General features: G+C 41.2%; 1 protein-coding gene across 2 annotated transcripts in view; it reads left to right on the forward strand.

Moving 5' to 3' along the window:
* blo (bloated) overlaps positions 1–14,951 on the forward strand; it is a 122,552-nt gene that overhangs the window by 14,023 nt on the left and 93,578 nt on the right. For both annotated transcript variants that reach the window (XM_018540090.1, XM_018540091.1), the window contains exon 3: positions 8,306–11,856. In XM_018540090.1, coding sequence (XP_018395592.1) covers positions 8,306–11,856 — 3,551 coding nt within the window. The remainder of the gene's footprint in view (positions 1–8,305; positions 11,857–14,951) is intronic.

Genomic DNA, 14,951 nt, shown 5'->3' on the forward strand with positions numbered 1-14,951 from the left:
ACAGTCGTGTTTTTTTTCTGTTCAGAATAAACAATAATTTCTGCAGTTTCATTATAATAATATAGTAATTTAATTTCGAATTATTAGATCTTGCGTAAAGTCGGTATTACTTTTCCTTACACATAACGTGGAAACAACGATGCATACCAAGTTCAATGATAACGCAGCGGTACTATGTAACGATCAGGTCGTACACATGACTCGCGCAATAGATATAAGGAAGTATTTAAGTACTCGAAGCACTGAATAGCACTGAATAGCACTGGTATTCAATAACATAGAGATCGCGTATCAGATATCGCACGAGTAAAACGCCGTCAATGCTGTGCAACCGCGTTAATTTTCTTGCTAAAGGAACTCTAACGTGATCAATCTCGAATTAGTAGGCATGAACATCTACATAAGACTTACAACGCGTATTAATCCTTATCTTATGAGATAATATTGTACATATTACATGTACACTGTACATGAGATAATATTGTACATCGTAATTGTGTACAAACTGTATAACATGCCTATCTTACGGCCGAATTGTTATAAAATTTTTATCATATATTGCAAGGCAATTTGATATTATTACAAACTTTCTTCAAATTTTTCAAATTGTCGAGTTTTATTAAAAATTCCAAGAGTCTAAGACTCAAGTCTTTGTCTTCGTCGATTGCGTGTCGAGTAGCCTTAAGATCGCGAACGACCTCACAGAAACGAGGAAGTGCCGGGCTATCGGATGGACCGGTATCTCGAGTTGAGAACGTGGAGGTCGCACTAGCATCACTTTTGTGAGACGCATGCTTAGAGGGAGCTGGGAGGGGGGAAGAGACTCTACGTAGGAGGGATGAGAGGTTACAGAGGTGAAAGACGGTACAGATTATGGGAATACAAATTAGCACGACTCGGCCAAGTGCATTTAACGTAATCTATCTGACGGTCCAAAAAATTTAGCAAAATTCTCTATTGAGATAGGTATGTCGATAAGATAAAATTTTCGTTTGATACTAATAAATGCATTAGTACGCACGTTTAAATGTTCAGAAACGTTCAGAACAAACTCGGAAGTTGAAGGTTCAACGAGACTCACTGTAACGAGAATTTCTCGTGGCTTGCTTGTCGGCAATCGCAGATCCGCGATTCGTGGAAGATACGTTGATCGCGGCTAGCCGTCAGAGTAAAGCTGAGAAAACATTCCTCTCGCAATTATGACATCATGCGCTAAAATCATTCATCAGTGTCAACGCTACGGGTTTTCCCAGGTGTTTATTCGCTGGGGTGTTCGCGTTCGTCGCCGGTAATCAATCTTCAGAAATTAACCTTCGCTTGTGTGCAAAATTTCTCTTCGATAAAATTCGAAGGATGAAATAAAGTGCAATGGAAAGTGTAAAATTAGCGGAAAATAATACTGAGTAATGAAGATATTGTACAGCAAAAATCTGCGCGACGGTTCTGTGAAAGAACCCGTTAACGAGAAAACTCGCGTGTCAAGAATTAAATAACGATCTTTCGAGAAAGGTGTACGAATGAGAAACTAAGCCATTGCACTTCGTAGCAACCGTTCCATTGCAACTCGAAGTCGGAGTCGTCTCTGGTATCGAGAGATTCACGCGACGAACTGAACGATACGGCTGCACGAAGTGTTTATGGTGTTTGCAGCCCTCGAAGCAGTAGGTCAGCGCGATCCGCGCGAACTTTGACCTCGCGCAAGCGAGATGCGCTATTTGCACTTCCGACAATTCTTTCATTCACCTGATGTATTCCCACCATGCGTTTGATCATTGAACGAAACAGTAACTCATCTTGCATTTTAATTTAATTAAATAACGAGGCATGTATGCAGGAGAAGAACGGTTTTGTTGAAGTATGTAAAAATTTGGCTAAATACAAAACTGAAAATAATTTTGTTCGATTATCAAAGAAAGGATAATTTTACTGAAGTAACACCTATCTAAAAATTTAGCTAGATACAAATCTATGAAAATAATTTTATTAAACCATTAAAATAATTACGTAAGAATCTAAAACATGAGCAATGCTAAAGTTTGAACATTCATCAGTTTGAATGTGTTCTATATAATTATTATTTTCATCTCTGTATCTAGTTTGTAAAAGTTTTTTATCTATAACTTTGCTAAATATTTAAATACTTCCACAAAATAATCCTTTATGTGCAAGCTTTTTATTATCTTCTTTAGTACACGAATTTGTTAAATAATTTTAATTTCTCTTAGTAAATAAAGTCATTTCTTCTTGGAACTTACATGGAATCACACGGAATGCGGAATCGACTTAGAAATTCCGACGTAACCGTCATTTACACGAGCATGTTGGCGCGTCGATTAATAATTAACTCACGCTTGAGATCGATCGATGCGTAGAGTTAAGCCAGCGTGTAGATTAGGCTCACCATTTCCGGAATTCCAACTGAGTTACATGTGCACGCAGCAATTGGAAGTGCGGCAAGAAATAGGCAGTGCACTGCGAGAGATAGCCACCCGATAATCTTATGCCTATTAGCTTCGTTTAACCTAAAGTTCGCAACTCAATATTAAATTTTATTACAACGGTATAATAATATTACAGTAAACATGCTTAACGCCTTTCTCTTCCACAGATAACGTATCACTTTGACTAATAATAATAAACGAGACAATAAAAATATCATTGCTATTTTTATCTTTACTGTCGCGTTATAAAATGTATAGATACAATATTAAATTTGATATATAAATTTATACTACTCTTTTTTGTTTCTTACATCTAATATATTATATTCGACCCCGTTTACTAATTTGCGAAAATGTAATTATCTCAGATCCACTAAGCAACTTTCTCAGAAAGTTGTCACTTGAGAGAATGGCAACAGTATATGCCCCAAAGACCCTTGAAACATAACAATTCGTGAGAATGTCAAGCACTTGAAGTATAGTATACAGAACTGAGCCACGGTAGCCTATTTTTATGCATCGAATGAATTTCTTTCGACAGAAAAACGTTTGCAAATTATCATGAATAATTCATTATGCAACTCTTATTGAGACAGGAAGAGTGCCAAATAACTTTCTCGAATGCAATTTTTTTTCTATAATAGAAGGAAAAATAACATAATTAACGTACAACGTATTGATTAGCGCTGATTAATCAGCAGATTAGCTGATCTGCACACAAAATGTATAGATACAGTTTATAAAAGAAAGGAAGAAGAAGCTCCAATTTTTACATATTGTAAACATAAGATCATATACAGTTGAAAAACTTATATCAAATTTAATTTCCTAACATATTCACAAATTGAACCTAAAATATTCAAATATTATAAAATCACACTACATTAAATTAACTTAAGATATGTTGAAAATTTAATAAAATTCAATAAATATTTTAATAAGGACTGAGTTTAATACCAATACAAAATGTTTTTTTACTGTGTATTGAGAATCAGATAATACATCTGCCACTTCACATTTTGTAGATCTGAGAATTCGGCAAGTTGAAATCCTCCGATTTGGTGATCTGACGATTAGAGTATTCACGTTCATAAATACGCATGCGATAAATAACATCGTGAACTCGACGTAATAATACGTCTCACATGAGATGACGCGCATACAAGTTCGCCAATTGCGCTAACCATTAGACATTCATCGAACGTACGTATAACGTGCCCGTAACGCGAGATCTCAACGCTAAAATCGTGATAATTAAATCGACTTTACGACGCGCTGGAATATCAATCAGTCTGCCGAGTACAATGATTACATCTCGTTAACGGTCACTCATGGTGCTGCATAGGTAACATTGACTACTTTGAGTAGTTTCTGTTCGCCGTAGGTTTTCTATTCTGGACATAAGCATCCTACGAGACGATCGTAGAAGGAAGCACAAACGGTTATGGATAATAAGCTGATATTATGACAAATTTGCGAGATCATAATCGAATTCATTTGAATACTATAGAATCCTACGTCAGTATTTAGATTCCCTGCAACAGAGATTTGTAAATTACTTGCAATACGAAGATCAATATCATGATTGACAGAATTTTTTTTACTATTTTTACAAATCGAATATATTTTTCACCATATTAATTTTTGTCTGTAAAAGCTATTTCTTCACAATGTTTAAAGATGCTCATTAGCATCAGTAATATTAACCCTACTATGGTAAAAAAGGGTGGGATGCGATCTCTGTCTATCATTTTGTTATATTGATTAGATAAAATATAATCAAAACAGCGTCGGGTTTGTTTCAATCCTATTTTTGAATATTTTGAAGATTCACCTTATCCCTTAAGGGTTAAACTGCTTGTCAGTTTTATTTATAATATTACGTAATCCAGCTTCAGTTTAGAACTGTGTTTCAGAACCAATAAGTAATTAATGCGCAGGAGGCTTGAACTAGAAATTGTAAAATTCAAAACGAAATTAAGTGCCAAGATTAAAAATAGCCTTCTTTATTTACTTGTGTTAAGTCTATTTGTATATACCTAGAGACGTATACTCAAACACATAGTGAACAAATTTGATTTCTTATTTGCAACGCAAATCTAAAAAAAAGATTTTATATTTAAAATTTTTTGAAAATACTTTTAAATGTTTTAGAATTAAACATTAATTTATCTTCATCTTCTCAATTTATTTGATATTAATATCTCTCAACTACAGAAAGGTAAATTCTAATAGTTTCTGGCGGTGCAATTCTTCAAGTTATTCCGAATGGAAATAGACAGAGTATATTACGTTAAAATCATGTTGAATTAAAGACAGTAAGATCAATAAATTCTATGAAGAAAAAAAATTCAAAAACCACTTGCTGAACAGTTATCGGCAACACAGCCTGTCGTTCGTTTAATCAATCGTACGCATTCACGATCGGCTAACTAAACGCATCAATTCTCGCTTGGGGAATACGTGCGCCACATGTTAATGCATCTTCCTCTTTCACTCTTCTTCTCCGTTTCTCTTTCGTCTCATGTTAGAAATGCACGTGCAAGCATCCTCGAAGTATTTCTCTCTAGCGCGCATCCTAGGAATAATTAGTATTCAAGGAAGCAAGATCGAATCGGGTCCTCTGTCGAGATCGGAGAATCACTGAACCGTCGCGCTTCCGCTCGTCTTTAACTTACATTCCCGATTCGCGGCGCGCATTCCACGGTATTAGCGTGAGCTGTGCCGCCTTATTAATCTCGCAATCTACGGAAGAGACGTCCGCTTATATGCGAGAGCACGATTCTACACGACCGAAACCTGCGAGCTGGAAACGCGTCCTTCACCTGAGTCCCTCGAGTGTAATCCCGCGCGACGTCGCTCCACTCGTGCTTGCGCGCAATTAAACGCAACGATATCTCAAGAGATTACATTCCCACGTATGATAGTCGCGCGTAGTTTGCGCCATTGAATCGCGTAAACGATACAAAGTTTGCTATCTTTAGTTTACGATTTACAGCATCCGCAACGACGCGGCGACGCGGAAGAGACGTGCGATCGACGACCAGACTGGCTCCGCGAAGAAATCGCGAGCAAATCGCGCGTTCCAACTGTTCTAAGTCTTGAAATGAGAAGACGTCGTTTCCTCGAAAGTATACGGCATAACTCAGCTAAACGCTTAAGAGGTCCGTTAGACCGAGCAAACCTTCGGGAGACAAAGGCGCGCGAGAAGTTGCTAATTGCATGTTTATGGAAACCGAGCGACCGAGGTTGTAAAAGCGTTTTCGAGGCGGCGTTTTACACGACGGCAACGACGACGAGTTCCCACAAGGAAAGGCGAGAGAAACGCGACTTTCTGGAAATAGTGCAGCGTGTATTCTTCGCGGAGCTCCAGAAGAAGTAGCACGAAGACTTGACTTCGGTAGGCGACGCTGAGCGACGTTAATCGCCACCGAGCGACGACCTCGTTCTCGAGGTTCTCGTTGATGACCTCGACGAGATGCTTCGCGTCGAGGTTTCACCCGTTAGCCAGGTATCTGTTCGGATACTAAAATCGCGACAATGATGCCATAAATCCGTCAACGATTCCAATCCACGGAGCATTTGTTCCTTGGGGAACGCGGAACAATTCTCCTAAATGCAATTAATTCATGTAATGCACTAAACTCAAATTTATTTGCAAAATCAACATACATAATTAATTTCTGTTCTAATAAGAAAAGAATAAATTAGAAACTTTATACGCAATCGTACAGGCGCATAATTGGGTATTATAAAAATATAAGAAAAGATGAAATCATTTCAGAGTCATTTTTTTAGCCATTAAAGAAATAGACTATTTAATATTAAGCTCATTTAAAGTTATGTTTACGCTGACATTGGTATTCTCTTATTATGACTGTACACATCTCAAATAACTTTTTTCTTTCACTCTATTAATATATTAAATGAGCGCATATAACGAACATAAGCGACGTAATGATTTGTTAGATATATTCGCAACAGAGAAATTAATGCATTTGACAACGCGTAATAAGGTCGCTAATGAATTAATTTTCATCCGCCTAGTGTCGATTAGCGCCTACCGTAAGGCGAGACGAGATCCGAGCCCATTCGCCTGTGGGAAGACGTCCACGGTCGCTGCTTTCTCCTTATGTAAGGTAAACCATTCGTGAATAAAAATGATAGATCGCGCAAGTCATGTGTAGGTTGATTTTATCTGCAGTGAAAATTTCGTGGGAGATGCCTAATTAGCACCAGAAAGTGTTATCCAATCCTTAAACCAACAAGTTTGATTTGAAGAGTGTAACTCGATGAAGACTTTTTACTCTCTTGAATTAACTCGATGAAGACATTTTACTCTTCAATTAATGCTACATCAATGTATTTCGGTCTATTGAGACTTGATATCAAAAGGTTTGAAGATACATTACGTGAATGAAAATGTCTATACTTATATAATACATCAAACAACACTTTTTTACTTTTCTCATTTTTATTCTATAAATTATTTACTAAAATTTTTATAAAATATGTAAATTGGATTTTTAATTACATATTAACTCTTTTTTCGTTGTGTTGATTTATTACGCTCGTTTTTTGGTTGGCTAAGTTATGAATATTTATTATTATTCCCGCTCAATATACTTTCTTTTAATTCGATATAGCATCCAATTTTATACAGTTATTACTATATTATATATGTGTGTAATGTTGTTCCTTTCTCCATATATTATATTCATGACCGTCATTTAAAAAGAAAAAACGAATTAGCACGTAACAATCTCGCAGAAGTCGATACGGTCGTTAACGAGCTATTGATTAAGCGACCCATTTATAAATATGACAGCGTTAATTACAAGCATTATATCGATCGCGAATCAGACGACGCAGCGGATTAATGGTGGTCCGGATTTAGCAGAAGTAGTGCTTGGAAGATGAGACAGAAAGACGGCAATTTCTTACGCGCGTCGGATTCTAGCTTTCAGCTTCTAGCCAGCCAACCAGTGTCTACTGTGCTGTGTGTACTGGCGCTTGATTAAACTTGGTGATTAACCACTAACGACTACGTGCTCGTCCACTTAACATAAATCGCTAATTTACACGCAAGGTCGCGACATAAATTCATTAACCGATCGAATTTATCAGACGTCAACCTGAAGCCTAATGATGACGTTTCGGAATGCCTCATGATTAAAATTCAGCAATTCCTATACCTGATTATTTTCATACAAATAGAACCAGTGACTGGTAAAAATATAAAAACATTTACTATTGGACAGATTTATCACCATGACTTTATCAAATTATGAAATAACCAATTTTGACTACATCTATTCATGTCGTTTTATTTTATCATTTATTTTATCATTTATTATCTTACTATAATATTTTATTTATCTCTTAATAGCTATCATTAGTTTATATAAAATCTAAGAGATACTAAAAAAATTTCAAAAAGATATTAATCTTCTATCCGGAAAATGTTAGAAATATGAATATCAAATTCAATTATTTCGGAATAAATTGATTTATTTTTATTTATGTAATATGTAAAGAAATTAATATATGTCTACTCTTTGCTGGAAACAATTTGTCAAATAAATCTTTTACTACTCGAACATTTCTTTTTTACGTAATATATATTATTTCTTCTCTTCATAATGAACGGTGTTACATAAAGATATCATGTATATAAAACTCACTGTAAATAATATGTTTAAAAATTAAATTAAAAATGCATAAATTTTCTTTGTTGCTTGCCCAGCAAAAATATAATGCATTTTGTTAGGATTAGTAAAATATTTTTATACAACACCGTTCAAATAATTATCGCGCATGATGAAATCAGGCGCAACTAAATACCGGCGCGCTCGTATTTGCAGGACGTGGTACACCGCGCGTAACCGCGGCTCTCGTGGGCGATGGAGAAGGTAGGTTGATCGCCACTCCGGTCCATAAGGAGAACATCGCCACGAAGAGTAAGGAGGATCTCGCACAGGAAGCGGCCCTAGTCCTGCAGCAAGCGGGCAGTCTTCACTGCGTGGCACACGACAATCGACGCCTGCCCGGTCGCTTCAGCACCTTGCCGGCGCGTCGTAATAAGAAACGTCCCGATCTGCCAATCGATGTAAGATCTCGCCGCGGTAGCGAGGAGATCGGCACTACGACCACGAATGCGGACTTCGACACGCCGCGGGCCAAGAAAAAACCACTGGAGAGGAGCGCCAGTGATGCCAGCGCGAAGAAGCTAAAGAGTTCGCTCGCACGATTCTTCTCGCCGAGTTTGGAGAGGCGCCGGAAGCCGGTCGGTCGAAGCGTGAGCGACGCAGGCTCCTGGACGCGTAACGGTGCGCAACGCAAACGAAGCGGCAGTGAGAGCGAGAGCTCGCACCTGAGTACCATCAGCCAACGAGCGAAGAAGCAGCTATCGCCGATAATCGAGTCGTCGCCGCACGTCAATCAGCAGCCGTTCCACTTTGGCACTGCAAGTGCAGATCGCGAAAACAACAATCGACCGGAGCCGAAGAAGTCCAAAAAACAAGAGGAGCGATCGAGCCCAGTTATCGATGTCGACGAGGTAATATCGCGAGACGTCGAGGCGAGAGAAACGACCGAGGGAACGACGCGCACCGACGAGTCTGCTGATAGATCGCCCAGCCGAGAGGCTAGAGTGATCGAACATCACATATTCGTCGAGGGTAGAGACGACGAAGAGAAGAGAGAACCCGATCGAAAGCCCACGAAAACCAGCCGTACACCTTCACCTTCGAAGGAATTAAAACGCGAGGGAGACGAGGTCGATAAAGCGGACACTTATAGTATGCTACACAGTAGTCGCTACGATCTTCAAAAACGCAGCGGAGAGTCCACTATTCACAAGATGATCCACCGACTGTCCAATGATCGTTCACCACCTCCGCAGTTGACCAGGACGATGGTATCGCCGTCGCCGGGATTCGGTCACAATAACAATCGACCGTTCTCCTATACCAGACCAAACGACTCCTGTAGCCCGCCGCCTGCGCAGACCAACGTCATTTATGCGCAAGTACAGCCGGATAAAAAGAAGGCTCAGCGAAGCCACTCTGACAGCGACGAAGGTCTCGGTCTCGAGAGGAAGGACTCCTCCCGCGAAAACAGTCCTGCGGAGAAGGAGTACCGCAGAACTGATTACTCGTACAGCAATGATCTGCGTCGCAACAATGAGATCAACACCTTTAAGTCGAGATATGAGGAAGACCGTAAGAGTAGCAGCCCCTTCGGCAAACCCTTGGGTGGTTCAAAGGATTTCATCTCCAGGACCACCGAGGTCACGAGACGTCACGAGTTCGATGGGCGTCTCTATGACAAACCTGAAAAATACACTTCGACCGTGTTCGTGGACACTTCTGGTCGAGGTAGGGCCGACGGTATGGACGCCAGACGAAGGGATAGCGGCGAATTAATCTCGAGACAGAATGAAAGTGGAATCTCGCCGAAAACGACCGAATTAAGTGCACGACGAGATCTGCTGGAGTCCAGGATCAAGTCGAGATTACTGGCTGACGAGATGTTCGCCGCTAAGAATAGCGCGAATGTACCAGTGAAAAAATCAAGCGAACACGAGATAATCGACAAGCCGATAGTACCATCGCCGGTCACGCCAAATCGGATCGCGTCGCCGAAGCGATATATGGATACCTACATCACGGAGACGCGCACCAATAGCAACGGCGAGAAGTACATTTTCGAGAAAGAAATACACGAGGACAACGGCAAAGTATACGGCTACGAGAAGAAGATCACTAACAAAATCCCGACGAACGGCTACCTCGACACGAAACCGAGGGATGGTTATACCGTGGAAACTAGGACGGACAAATACGGTGATAAATACATCGTAGAGACGCGAACGCATGAGGGTTATACTGACAATTTTAAACCGTTTCTCAGCGATCGAAGTCGAAGCAGCCCCGAGGAGAAATTTCAGACCGTCAGAAATGGTAGCCCGTACAAATCTTCGCATTATTTGCCAGAAGGAACCTCTACAACGAATCACTTCCGCAGCGACTCACGGGAGAACGACGAGCTGTCGTCACCGATTATCGCCAAAAAATTGAATGAGCGCAAGTTCTCGAAGAGCGACGATTTCCTGGATCGCGAGAATCGACCAATTAACCGAGACGCGTATCTGCCGAAAACAAAGAAACCCTTTGAATCGATCCGTGGCATGAGCAAATCGACGCAACGGTTGGATGAGGTTGGAGAGAACGCCAGGGTGCGAGCGCTCAGAAGTGAGTACACCACGAGATCGCACGAGAATCTGAGCAGCCGAGCGGGTTACGTTAATGCGCGAGACATGAGACGTCCGACCGCATTGTTGGATAGCCCAACGATAAATGGACGCAGAGAGAGATCACCGTTCGCGAAGCGTCACCTAGACAGCCTGCGTGAAGGCCCAAATGACGACTACGACACTGATATCTCGCAGATGACCAGCAGCCAGCTGGAATCGAAGTACTATGAGGAAACACGCACCACGCAGAGGTACACGAGCGGCAACAAACATCAGATTCATGACGATTACGACAGTTCGCCACCACGAATACGCACCGATCGCGGCGGTTACAATTCCAGCCGATATGATTCAGATACTACCGCTAGGGATTCGATACGTTGCGACACTCGCTACGACGAAGCGCGCACTACGAGGAAGGAGCACCGTAAACTGGATGATGATCCGAAGAAACCGTTGAGGCGATCGCGCAATCGGCTGGACTACTTTGACGATTCCGACAGTCCACGAGGAAAGGTGTCCTCGGTCAGTCGTTTGGAGACGTTTACCGAGACGATCCCGACCAGACCACCTAGGACTTATCATGAGGGCAAATCGAGGCACACGAGACAGGAGGTGCGAGGACACACCGAGCGCCGCCATCGCGAAACTAGACTGAGTGATCCGGATCGGAAGGATCGGCTAGCCGATTCCGGGATTGAAAACGATTATAGAAGGGACTCTCAGGAAGCGGATAGGCGGGAGCAGCTCGAGTCCGAGGACGAGGGTTTCGTCAACCGGCAGTTTATCAAACACGAGCGACGACACACCGATCGCAATATGAACCTGACGCCGACGTCCGAGCAACGCAAGTACGATAAGTACGCGAGTGATTCGTCGTCAAAGCCGCCATTGGTCACTGCGAAACCACCTTCCGGTGCCGCCGACAAAAAGTATGAGAAGAAGGCGGCGAAAAAGAGCGGCACCATGAGCAAAGTCAAGCAGTTGTTCAGCAAGAAGGAGAAGAAAGCGAAAGAGGAGAAGAGTAAGAAAAGCGTGAGGAGTGGCAGCAGCGGCGCCTTGACCGATGACGAAGTGACCATGAGGTACAGAGAGTATCGTGGATATCAGCTGAGGAGCGCCAAGAGTGCACGGGATTTGGGCAGCGACATCAATCAGGTAGGAATTTTTTTCCTTTCTCGTCTACGCGGCCGGAACCGCCTCGGTACGCGTGAGGTTAACTAACTCACGGTTAAGCCTCAACCGAGCTCGGGAGTTACGTCGACGATGATGGCCGGTGATTGATTGATTTTGGCATCTCGACTCTCTTGGCCAATGAATCGGGCGTTAAGAAAGGTCAATGGAATCGTGAAGATATATTGTAGTGTATCGATTGTAAAAAAAAAAAGAACGATATACCGGAAGTTTTCATGCGAGGAGGTGTAATGATCAATCATTAATTAAAAAGAAAAAAAAACGTAATTATGTATTATTAAATAAGAGAGGGCGGCAAATTATTTTCTGTAGTTTTCCGATATTTAAATAAGAAAGAAAAGCTTCTAAGAATGTAATTCTGCAATGATAAATGTGTATAATTAAAATATATTTTTTAAAAATCGAAATTCAAATTTTATTCGGTAATAGCGGATTGTAAATTAAAAAAGCAATTTATCTATTCATTTTCTTGTTAAACGTTACTATTTCTCGATTGAGTTATGTATATTCATCTATCACGAGATAAATCAATATCTATAAAGAAAGGAAAAATCCACGTACATAGCTCATAAACTCAATCCGCTCGTTCTTCGAACACCATATATCCGGGGATTTTTCCAAGTCTTAACATTATACGCGCAAATAGAAAGTATACGATGATATATCTAGGCGATCGCGCGATCGCGAACGGTCGTATCATCCCCGTTATTCCGAAAAGAGATAAGGCTCATGCGACATTAATCAGGATGACCACCGTGTATGAGACACACGGAGAGTCATAGGGCGTTACGAGATTCCTGTTCCGCTTGCGCCGTATTTATGCGATTGTCGCGGATTAGGCTGACGACGGAGACAAGGAGAGAGATCGACCCGCAACGAGAGACGGCCTCGCTTCCGCGATCGACCGTCGAATAATTTCCCGATTTTTCTCGCGTGTCTGTAATCCACCACGGCGCGTCTATAATCCACGATGACACCACAAACACGATGGTACGCGCTACGAACCGGAAGAAGCTGGTAATTGGGCTCCAACCCGACTGCCGTTGCAATTGCGTCACGTCTAACTGTACACCTAGTCGGCCTTATCATCTACCTGAAAAACGTGACTTTAACGGGCGACTACGCGGTAGGATTACACCGTCGTCGCCCACGCCCGCGCGGAAGCGTATTTCGGAGTATCTGTCATGCAAACGCACACGCAACGTACGACAAGGCAACGCGAGATTCCTGTGACTCGAGTCTGCGAAACAACATAGACCCTGGCAGGCATGCTGAATCTACTTGGCTCGTACTTTCATATTAAATACGTCATTTGTTATTATTAACCTCACGTCAATATAAATTATCTTCATATATAACAAAGAGTAATTCCCATACAAAACAAAAAAAATTATGAATTATTGAATTATGTAAAATTATGAGTTAATGGATTGAAAAATTGTAAAGGCTTGTTAAAATAGAGATTATACTCAAAATACGGTTAAGATACTGTGAGATATTAAATTAGAATGAAAAAAATCTATGTATTATTATTTTTTTAGGACAAAAACTTTTTAACAAAGAATCTTTAAAAAAAATCTTATTAAGGAGCGCTGAACTTATTTTTATCGTCAAAGAGAATTCTAAAATTCCGATTAAAAAAATTTTGAAATTTGTAGATTCAAATAAATCATTAAATATTCCGTAAAATGTTAGGAAATATCCAGTAGAATTATACCTTTATAAATTGTTAATATACATTTTTTGAAAAAAGTAAATATAACTTGTGAAAATTTCATAAATTATTAATGTTCATTTATTGCAAATGTTACTCGGGAAGTTAATGATATTTGTACATAATTCTGTCATCTGAAAATTACTGCATTATAGTGCTATCTTACTGCGTTCGATTCATTTGCCACTATATATGACAATAGACAGTTACGGATGTTATTGTTAGACTCGAATCTGCACGAGGCACGATAGGCTCGTCGATCTCGCGAGTTAAGCGGGATAGACGTTACTCCATAACGGAGCTTTCGCTGTCGGACGTCGCCGGGGTCCCGTATGAAGAGTAATGATACGGCGTCCACGAGCGATCATCGACATAAAAGCCCACTGCCTCCTCTCTTGGGAAATAAGTCGAAGCCGCGGCCGCGAGACATCACCGGACGTAACATTTAACCCGAATGATAGATAATTCTCCGTTCCGCCGTGGCCCGAGGTGATTTTTCCTTGCAGTAAATCTCCGAACGATCGTTATTCCTCGATTGCGCAACTCGTCAAGAGCCGCTCGCCCGCCAGGTATTCAATTTCGCGAGAAATATACGACGCGTGCGACGTCATATAAAACACTAAAGCGATATTCAATGTGTCGAGGCTCGCACATCCTTTTTGCTTCTCTATTGATTAATTGATCATTTAGTATTTCGATTACTGCGTAGCATTTAGAGTAACAGCAATCGGTCTGAATCGGGGCTTCGTCGCCCCGAGACGGCGGCGGCGAGCACATACTCGGCTCTAATTTCCCGCGATCCTCTAACTTGATTACGCGCGAGCACGTGTTATTAACACGCATTCTCGCTGCTGCACTCATCCGCGTCGATTTACCGCGAGCCGCGTGTTACGGTCGTAACGATTTGCGGCGTGGCGGCGAAGGTCGCAGTTGCAGCCGTGTTGCGAGCAATTCGTGCTTCGGGTGAACGCACGAATATAAAATATCGACGTTATTATCTAATTAGACGAACACGTCGTAAATAACGAACGCTTAGTGTATCACATCGCCGTTCTGCTCGCGTAGAAAAGTAGACAGAGTTATCGCTCGCACGTCCCGGTATTCGCTCGTCACTTGAAGCCGTTTCCACCGCATGAGTCGTGAGAGTCGTTCGTTGACAGCTCGTGATAGCTCTCGAAATACCCACTCGCGATTCCTGAGCGAAATGGACCTATTATCGTTGCCGCTGGTTGCCGCAAGCCACGGAAGGATCGACTGTAACGATTTCACTAATCAAATTTACGTTAATGAATGTTAACTCGATGATTTAAAGTGTCGACTTATTCTTAGTTGTTCATTCAAAATA

Source organism: Cyphomyrmex costatus, unplaced genomic scaffold, assembly GCF_001594065.2.
Source record: "Cyphomyrmex costatus isolate MS0001 unplaced genomic scaffold, Ccosl1.0 scaffold23, whole genome shotgun sequence".
NCBI classification, from domain to species: domain Eukaryota; kingdom Metazoa; phylum Arthropoda; class Insecta; order Hymenoptera; family Formicidae; genus Cyphomyrmex; species Cyphomyrmex costatus.